Here is a 10,569-nt window from a genome sequence, read left to right as displayed (position 1 = left end):
AGGAATTTCTTTTCTGGTCCAGTCTATTTGGGGTTCTGTAGGCTTCTTGAATGTTCATGGGCATCTCTTTCTTTAGGTATGCGCAGTTTTCTTCTATAATTTTGTTGAAGATATTTGCTGGCCCTTTAAGTTGATAAACTTCATTCTCATCTACTCCTATTATCTGTACGTTTGGTCTTCTCATTCTGTCCTGGATTTCCTGGATGTTTTGAGTTAGGATCTTTCTGCATTTTGCGTTATCTTTGATTATTATGTCCATGTTCCCTATGGAAACTTCTGCACCTGAGATTCTATCTTCCATTTCTTGTATTGTGTTGCTGATGCTTGTACCTATGGTTCCTGATTTCTTTTCTAGGGTTTCTATCTCCAGAGTTGTCTCCCTTTGGGTTTTCTTTATTGTTTCTACTTCCACTTTTAGATCCTTGATTGTTTTGTTCAATTCTATCTCCTTTTGGTAGTGTTTGGTATCATTACCAAACACTACCAAACTCTTTAAGGGATTTTTGTGTTTCCACTTTAAAGTCTTCTGTTTACCTGTGATTTCCAGTATTTCCTTCTTAAAACCCTACATCATCATCATGAGAAGTGACTTTAGATCCATGTCCTGCTTTTCTGGTGTGATGGTGTATCCAGGACTTGCTATGGTGGGAGAGTTTGGTTCTGATGATGTCAAGTAACCTTGGTTTCTGTTGCTTCTTTTCTTACACTTGCCTCTTGCCATCTGATTATCTCTAGTGCTTGCTGTCCTCAATATATCTGATTGGAGCCTCTCCTTCCTACAATCCCAGTTGATTCAGGACTTCTCAGAGTCCAGATTTCTCTGTGATTCTTTGATCGTGGGCTCCTGTGAACCTGAGATTCTGGGTGTGTCTGAGTTCTTGGTAGTCAAGCTCCTCTGAGACTCTCAAATACTAGTGTGACCCAGCTCCTGTTATCCTGGGATCCTGTTGTCCTAAGATCCTGGGCATGTTACAGTGTGTGGAAGTTGTTTCTCCTTTGAGGACCATGGAGTTGTCTGGTCTGTTTGAAACCAAGGTAAACCTGAACTGATTAAAAGAAACCTGAGCCTCTGGTCAGGAAATGCTCTGATGTCCTTGTTCCTGCTGTCACAGGCCCGTCACTATTGGATTGGAGCAGCTGTTGTGTTCCACTCACCAGTGATTCTAAGATCACTTGGGCAGTCTGCTAGGGACCGTGGGGATGTCCGCAGAATCCACACCCTAGGTGACCGAAGGGATTTGTGCCCCTGGTCAGGCTGGTTCCCTGCTTCCCTAGTGCTGTCTCAGGTCCCATGTGCGATTGAATTGGAGCAGAAGTTGTGTTCCACTCACCAGTGGATTTCTGAATTTGAAGTCAGCCTGGTCTACAAAGTGAGTTCCAGGACAGTCAGGGTTATACAGATAAACCCTGTCTCGAAAAAATCAATCCAGAAATTAGAGACAACTGAGATGATGAATCTCAACACAAGAATGGATAAAGAAAATGTGCCACATTTACACAATGGGGTATTGTTCAGCTGTTTTTAAAAAATGACATCATATAGTTTTAGGCAATCTGATTGGTCTAAAAGAAAATGTATTCTGAGAGTGGAAATGCAGAACCAGAAAAGTAAAAATGGCATGTATTCACTTATATGTAACATTCTTTATTAAATATTTGATAGGTAACTATAAGCAGTAGGCCCAGAGAGGTTAGTTTCTGAGGAAGGGAAACACATGGACTCACTGAAAGGGAGAAAAAATAAATTTTAATGATGGACTTGGGGCATGAGGTCTAGGAATGGAAGAATAAGATGGGGAAAAGGAAGGGTGTGGGGTTGTTGCCTAGACCATATGTTTCTCTCCAAAAAAAAAAAAAAAGGTTGCTGAATATAACACACATACAACAATTGAACATAGAGAGATAAAGCTAGTTTCTACATAGAACCTAATTATCCACATTCTAGTGTCATTATAAGAAGATATTCTATAAATTACTAAAATGTAAACAACCACTAAGCCATAAAACCTTTAATCTACAATGCTGTCCTTCCTTCAAAATATGTTAGAGCATTGATAGGACAAAGCTTTTGGGGAGAGGAGAGAGAGAGAGAGAGAGAGAGAGAGAGAGAGAGAGAGAGGAAGAGGAGGAGGAGGAGGAGGAGGAGGAGGAGGAAGAAGAGGAAGAAGAAGAGACGACAACTGCAGCAGCAGCGAGAGCTTGCCCAGGGAGGGTTGTCAGCAGGCAATGCTGAAGGGCAGCTGGCAGCTGTGTGGCTTGAGCACAGAGCAGATATGGATGACAAAAGACGGGTTTTTCTGTGATCATCCATCTCTCTGTCCATCCACCTGCCCATCCGTCTACCCATTCATCCATCCATCATCCATCCATCTATTCATCCATCCACCCACACACCTATCTATTCATGCATCCATCCATCCATTTATTCCTACATATGATGGTTAGTTTGAAATATTAACTTGTCACACTTTAAAATCAACCAAGATGAGGCTCTCAGTTGAAGAATTACCTAGCTCAGGTTAGCCTGTGAGCATGTCTGTAGGCGACTGTCCTCTTACTTGACCCAGAGCCCACTGTGGGCAGCACTGTTCCCTATGCTAAGTCCTGGGCTGTATACCAGTGCAGAAAGCTTGCTGAGCCAGGGAGCAGCAGCTTGAGACTATGGCTCAGTCTATCACCTGAGCCATATCCCTGGCCACATTACACCATCTCTCTGCTCTTGGCTATGGATGTTATGCGACCAGCTGCTTGGGTGTCTAGCTTGACTTCCCCTGCATAGACTACAGCCTGGAGCTGTGAGCCACAATAAAACATCCCTGTCTTGTCCTTGGTCAGGGTACTGTGAGCTCAGTCTCACAGGGTACTATGAGCTCAGTGCTGGCATGTTCTTTCCAGTGTAGGGCTGCACACACCATCAGGTCCTGCAGCAAGGATGCCCCCCCCCACAGGTTTATTGGTTGGCTTACAGATCAGTCCCATGTTAGCGAGTCAATTCCCTTCCACTAAAGTATCAGAGGGTGTGTTTAAAGGAATAAGTCATGTTGACTGGGAAATCTTTTGGTGTCCCAGTGAGCAGACCTTCAGAGGATGTGTTTCTCAAGAGAAAGGGGTCTCTTCCTTCCATGTAGTCCTAAAGCAGTGGTTCCTACCAAGAGTGTTTAGGAGAAGCACCTAGGGTCTTGTTCAAGCACGGCAGGCTGGAGGAGCCCCACCCCTCCTATTTTAGAATGGCTGGAGTAAGTCCTGAGACTCTGCAGACCTGACAGTGATGCTGACCCATTAGTCTTGAGCCCAGAGGGCTGTTTCTAGAACCTGGACTCCAGCCCTTGGCACACAGGTGTCCCTCCGAAGGACTGGGTTGCACAGCCTCTTCCTGGGACCTCAGGACAGTCCTGCCTCTGGCTAAGGGCCAAAGAATCTACATTTTAAACAGATCCCACCGAGGACAGTGGGATAGATGCCAACCTCTGAGGATCAGGAATCCAGAAAGATGAAGCATACAGGGTCATGAGGCTTCAATGGAGGTCCTCAGCTCAGGAGGTCGGATGGTGGGATACCGCAGCCTACCGGACATCCAGGCACGGGGCCCCAGGCAGGCAGTGTGCCCTGCTTACCTTGCAGGTGGTACAGCTGCCCTGTGCTGTGCTGCCTTGTGATGTGCTGCCAGTAGGCGCTTCGGGGCAGGGGCACCACAGTGCTCAGCGACGCTGCCCGCTCGCTCTTCTTCATCTGGAGCTAGATCAAAGAGAAGAGAGAGGTGACTCAGCAAGACAGAGCCTCACGGAGACCCGAGGGGCAGGGAGAGTGTCAGGACCTGAGTCGGAGGACAAGGAGGGTGTCAGAACCACAGAACCGACTGTCTACACACGAAGGGTCCACTCATGCTGGTGGGCTTCATCTGCTTAGCAGCTCCACGCTTCGTCCTGTTGGCAACACCAACTTCCTCTTCTCTCCCACTCAGTTCAACCCCTCAAGTCCTCGGCAGGTGACTTTACCACCCATTCTGGGATTGAGCCAGTTACCCATGCCAAGACAAAACAATGTAGTCGTCTCAGTTCTATTAAGTAGGAAACAATCAATAGAGGCGAGCTAAGGATTTGTGGCAATTATATTAGTTGCTTTATCCTCTGGGTCTAGAATATTTCCTGTCACACAGTAGGTATGCAAGTAATGGGTGTTGCAGGAAGTTGTCTTCTCCCAAAGGGAGAAAAGGAAGCAGAGACTGTCTTGGGAGAACAAAGGGAATGAACAGATGCCAATAACAGCAAGACAACCAAGGAAAGAGAGGAAGGGCTAGAGAGGCTCACAGCGACCCAAGGCCAACCCCAGACTTCTCAACAACCAGAGCCGAGGACCGCTTCTCTGCTCAAGATGGCCGAGTTAGATCTGTGGCCAGTATCAGAAAACAAAAGCAACCTGTCTACTTGGCCTCTGTGCCTTCGCTCAACTGTCCCCTGGTCTAGGTCCCTAGGGAGCAAAGGGACCATCACAGCACAAGAGTTTGGGATCTTGTGGGCCACAGCAGGGGGCCCAGCAGAAGTCCTAGAGAAAAGCAGCCGGGACCACGTGTACGTGACGATGTGAAGGCATCTGAGCACTCCACCTCATCTGACGCTGGCCTCAGTGTCCACGATACAGCCTTCTTGTGCCAGGACACACAATGCGTGTCATTGTTTCCTAACAACACACATCACTGTTTCCTAACACATAACACATATCACTGTTTCCTAATTTGATATCCTGAGTACGTGAGCGCTGGGTAAGCCATTGTAGCTCTTTAAAAAAGAGACGATATATAACAGATGGAAAATGCCAACACAAGGAGGGAAATTACACCTAGAAAAAACAAGAAAGTAATCTTCTTTCAACAAAACCAATATATTCAAGTCAAAACAACCCTGAGATTCCACCTCACACCAGTCAGAATGGTTAAGATCAAAAACTCTGGTGACAGCAGATGCTGGCAAGGTTGTGGAGAAAGAGGAACACTCCTCCATTGCTGGTGGGATTGCAAGCTGGTACAACCACTCTTGAAATCAGTTTGGCGGTTCCTCAGAAAACTGGACATAGTACTACCTGAGGACCCAGCTATATCACTCCTGAGCATATACCCAGAAGATGCTCCAACATGTAATAAGGACACATGTTCCACTATGTTCATAGCAGCCTTACTTATAGTAGCCAAAAGCTGGAAAGAACCCAGATGTCCCTCAACAGAGGAATGGATACAGAAATTGTGGTACATTTACACTACTCAGCTATTAAAAACAATGCATCTATGAAATTCGTAGGCAAATGGATGGAACTAGAAAATATCATCTTGAGTGAGGTAACCCAATCACAAAAGAACACACATGGTGTGCACTCACTGATAAGTGGATATTAGCTCAGAAGCTCGGAATACACAAGATACAATTCACAGACCACATGAAGCTCAAGAAGGAAGACCAAAGTGTGGATACTTCAGTCCTTCTTAGAAGGGGGAACAAAATACCTATGGGAGGAGATACAGAGACAAAGTGTGGAGCAGAGACTGAAGGAAAGGCCATCCAGAGACTGCCCCACCTGGGGATCCATCCCATATACAATCACCAAACCCAGACACTATTGTGGATGCCAACAAGTGCTTGCTGACAGGAGCCTGATATAGCTGTGTCCTGAGAGGCTCTGCCAGTGCCTGACAAATAGAGGTGGATGCTCTCAGCCAACCATTGGACAAAGCACAGGGTCACCAATGGAGGAGCCAGAGAAAGGACCCAAGGAGTTAAAGGGGTTTGCAGCCCCACAGGAGGAACAACAACATGAACCAATCAGGACTAAACCACAACCAAAGAGTACACATGGAGGAACTCATGGCTCTAGCCGCATATGTAACAGAGGATGTCCTAGTCAGTCATCAATGGGAGGAGCGCTCTTGGTCCTGTGAAGGCTCTATGCTCCTGTGTAGGGGAATGCCAGGGCCAGGAAGAGGAAGTGGATGGGTTTGTGATTAGCAAAAGCTGGAAGTTACTTAAGCATCCCACAGTCCAGGCCTGGGTAGTTGCTCATAGACACAATTGGATACTTGGTAACAGCTTTCCCTGAGAACTGCAGGCAGCATTAAGTAACAAAAAGGGAAACAGGTGTATATGTTGTGCCAGCAAGGAAACACTGCAGACCCCAACTGTCACAGGAAAAACAGTGGCATTGTGTCCCTGCTCTGCTGGGCTGTGTGAGGATTTGATGAGAAGACACATGCTGACCCTTGCCTAGGAAAAATCTAAGCATTGGGAATGAAGCAGAGGTGTTGAGGGTGATGGTGGTGGTGGTGGTGGTGGTGATGATGAGATGATGATGATGATGGTGGTGGTGATGATGAGATGATGATGATGATGGTGGTGGTGGTGGTGGTGGTGGTGGTGGTGGTAGAGATGATCATGATGGTAATGATGGTTATAATCATAGTGATGGTGATGGTGAATAATCCAATGATGACTAATGATCGTGAGGATGGTGATAAGGAATCATAACGACAGCAGTAGTCGTACAATGGCGATATGAAGCTGGTCATGATGTCGGTGTAATGAGTGTGATGTTGATCATGATGGTGATGACAGACTGACAAAGGTGATAATGATGGTGATGGTGGCAACCCACCAAAACCCTTTTAAATTTTCTCCTAAACAAAGGAACTTCCTGTACATGCACATTTAGCCTGGGTGGTTTCAAACATAACGCCTGCACATTCTCCAATAAAGCCAAACAATATTAGCCTCACACCGGGGAGACAGAAACTCACTGCATCTCGTGAGACTCAACTTGCAAAAAAGATAATATGCAATCAGTGATACTTTAATTTATGTGTGTTGCTTCTCTGGTGCTGGATTGAATTTCTGATCCTGGTCACAACTGCATAGTTACCGAAATATGTCCCTACACGATGTTAGAAAGCATAGGGTCTCACGGGGCAGCTTTCCCTAAAAATGGACTCTGAGGTCGAAAGGTGGGAAGGGGGAGTGAGCACTGGGCCTCGAGCCTGCAGCCCTTCGTCCCCAAGAAGAGAGAAGGAAAATCCACCTTTGAGCAGTGACATCTGGTGACATCGGGTGACATCCCACCTTATTTACACACAATGAGAGATGAAGGGAGAAAAAGATGAATGTGGACACTCCAGGGATTTGATTTTCTTAATATAAGATTATATTTAATATAATAAAATTCTAATATAAAGGAAACCCTTGGGAAATAGCAGCCATTTCATATTACTTGCTACATTGCTGCAAATATGTTTGGATGGCCTGGCGCTCTGGTGGTATTTTTAGAAAGCTTATTTATTTAGTAACAAGAATGAAATGACACTGGTGTCATGTTTTGTGGAGACCAGCACAAAGCCTGGCTTCTTATTCTTCTCTCAGCTCTTTGAAAAAATACCCAATTCCATGAAAGAAACAGGTTTTTAACAACTGCCCTTGGAGAAAAATGACAAGAAGGGACTTGTGTCATCGCGGACAACGTGGAAACAGCTGAATGGTCCTTTAAAGGTGAGAAGATCCTAGAGACGCTGGATTCAGACCACGTGGAGACAGCATGGTGGGGAGGGCTCCTGGTGGGGAGGGCTTCTGGTGGGGAGGGCTGCAGTGGGGAGGGCTCCTGGTGGGGAGGGCTGCAGTGGGGAGGGCTCCTGGTGGGGAGGATTCTGGTGTGGAGGGCTTCTGGTGGGGAGGGCTCCTGGTGGAGAGGGCTGCAGTGGAGAGGATTCTGGTGGGGAGGGCTTCTGGTGGGGAGGGCTCCTGGTGGGGAGGGCCGCAGTGGGGGAGGGTTCACTTGTTCCTCCATGCCTCTGCCTGGAGCTCACACAGGCAAAACAGCTGGTAGCTGTGTGCATGACCAGAATATCAATCCACAGTCATGGTGGAAGATTGCATTTGGGTAGCTGAAGAGAACTGGATCTTTTTCCTTCATAAACACTCTCCAAACTTCTGTATCGCATGGCAGTTTTCGACCATCTATCTGATCCTTGCACACTGGGAAAATAATCACCTTGAGCCTTGCAAAAAAAGTGGGGATTTCTGCTGCGATGGGACAGCCGTGTCCCTGGAAGGTCCCCTGGGATTTCTGCTGTGATGGGACAGCCACATTCCTGGAAGACTTCCCCATTCACAAAAGTGTGGAACCATCAGGTTAGGGAACGGTTGTGAGAACCAGAACCATGTGCTCATGTGCAGACAGAGTCACCATCACCCTATGGCCCAGCTTGGGAAGTCATGAGGTCTGGACCAGGTTTATAAGGGACTAGAGAACATGTAGGGAAAACATCTCGTTTGGAAACGCTGGCTCTTAGTTTCTTTTCCTGTTGCCGTGGTAGAAATACCCTGACAAACACAGCTTAAGGGAGAAAGTGTTCGTTTTTTTTTCCTCACAGTTCAGGGTTCACGTCAAGAAGGTGGGGAAACCAGGGAGGTGGAGGCTTGACACGGCTTGTCACATTAAATCCACAGTCGGGAAAACAGAGGGGTGGTTGCTGCTGCAGCCAGGCACAGTTTCCCTTTCAGACTCTCCAGGATCCTCGGCCAGGGGAATGGTGCCGCCCACAGTGGGGAGCCCTTCTCGCCTCAGATGATCTTCCATAGACATGACCAGAGGCCCACCCCCCAGGTGACTCTAGACTCTGTTGAGTTGGTAAATAACAGTAGCCTCCTCAGCTGGCCTGAAGAGGTCCAGGCGATAAGGACAGAAGTGATATTTTCAAGAGTCAGGCACCAGTGAACGTGTGTCAGCACCAGCAGGATTGCTGGCTGCAGGGACATTCCTTACCAGGGTGGCCCTGGGTGCTTTGCTCAGCGGAGAACTACTGTCTGAAGCAGCTGCACAGGGTTTTGTCTATATCACATCTGACCTCCCTTCTTCAGAGAAAAGTCCCGTGCAAAGCTTTCAGGCTTCAATGCTACAATGGATCTTCCTCTAACTCACCCAGTGCACCTGAGCTCTGTGGGAAGGGAGACACAGTGTGGAGGCGGAGGGACAGGCTGCATATTCCACCTGACCCATGCAGTCATGTCCCATCTCTCCCAACACACACTCTGTTCTGCTCTACAAGAAACAAAGGCCACAAGGGAATCCTGGCTTTTATGCTCTCCCCCTCCCCCCTCCCCTCTTCCTCCCTCTCCCTCTCTCTCCTCTTCTGCCTTCTCTCTCTCTCTCTCTCTCTCTCTCTCTCTCTCTCTCTCTCTCTCTCTCTGTGTGTGGTCAGTACAGTGAGTCACTAAGCATCCAAGTTGGNTCTCTCTCTCTCTCTCTCTCTCTCTCTCTCTCTCTCTCTCTCTCTCTCTCTCTCTCTCCTGTCAGTACAGTGAGTCACTAAGCATCCAAGTTGGAAGAATTAAGAACCAAGTGTTGACAAGCAACCAGACTGGCTGCTTGGAGGTGGTGGTCCCTTCTCTCCTACACGCTAGTCCCAGGTCTCAACACAGCCTTCACCTCTCAGTATAGCCACTTCCAACCATGACTGGATGCCATTGCACTTCTGCTCTCCATTCTGCTCACCTGAGGCCTCTCCATTTCTCAGCCACCTGATCACTCCCCCATCTCCCCCACCCCTTCCACACCCCCTCCTCCCCCCATCTCCCCCACCCCTTCACCCTTCCCTCCCACTGCCCTGAAATCCGCTCAGGTTACACCGCTCCACTTCTCCTGACAGGGTTAGGCAAGGCTACCTCACCTCAGACCTGGGTTCTTACTCTGATCATTTCATCATTTGCTAGTGCCCCTCAGGTGCTCAGCTGCCTCCTGAAGACCCCAAATTCCTTGTTAACCCTTCGCCCACCCCGGCCATAGGGACACACACAGGGCTTTTTCTAAGCCAGGCTAAGAGACTCCTGATGCTGTACAGTGCCGTGAAGTACACAAGGCAGTCAACCAACCTGTACGACCCATGGGGCCTCACCTCAAATGGACTAGAAGCACCATGCTGAAAGAGTTGTTGGTTCTTCCAAGTCTCTCTTCCCAGGGTTGTGAAGAGCAGTCAATGAACCATAAACACATTAACAAAAGTATCAGTAGAGGCTGGGGATACATCTCAGAGTTTAAAAGCACTGGTTGCTCCTACAGAGGACCCGAGGAGTCCCGTTCACAGCAACCACATGGCAGCCCACAAGAATCTGTGAATCTACTTCCAAGCAATATGGCACCCTCTACCGTTCTCCATGGGGGAACGCATGCACACAAGTGCCTAGACATATAGGCAGGCAAAACACTCGTACACATAAAATAAACAAACTTTAAAGAATAAATCAGATTGTCATAAAAAAGCAAAAGCAGATCTGACGCATGTGCTCACATGTATGAGCCTGAAATAATTGCACTTGGGGAAGGAAGCCACTCTAAATAACATCATAGCCATATATTTCCATTTATATGAAATTCTCAGGAGAGGTGAATCCCTGGGGGAAGCGGATGTCCCCAATATGCAGAGGAGACAGGGTTTTCTTGGCAGATAGTGAAAATGTTCTGCACTTAATTGCAGCCTCGTAGTTCTAGATATAAAACCATTAAGTACATAGCTTAAAGAGGTATGTGCCTGTACTCTATAAG

The 10,569-nt window shown here is 47.5% G+C and overlaps 1 protein-coding gene across 1 annotated transcript in view; it reads right to left on the bottom strand.

Annotated features, from left to right (window-relative positions):
- The window catches only part of Dok5 (docking protein 5), a 151,578-nt gene that overhangs the window by 7,008 nt on the left and 134,001 nt on the right, over positions 1–10,569 (bottom strand). Inside the window, exon 7 of the mRNA XM_021193671.2 lies at positions 3,615–3,735. Coding sequence (XP_021049330.1) covers positions 3,615–3,735 — 121 coding nt within the window. The remainder of the gene's footprint in view (positions 1–3,614; positions 3,736–10,569) is intronic.

This window comes from Mus pahari, chromosome 3 (assembly GCF_900095145.1).
Source record: "Mus pahari chromosome 3, PAHARI_EIJ_v1.1, whole genome shotgun sequence".
Classification (NCBI taxonomy): Eukaryota; Metazoa; Chordata; class Mammalia; order Rodentia; family Muridae; genus Mus; species Mus pahari.
This window is presented reverse-complemented; position numbering and strand designations above follow the sequence as displayed.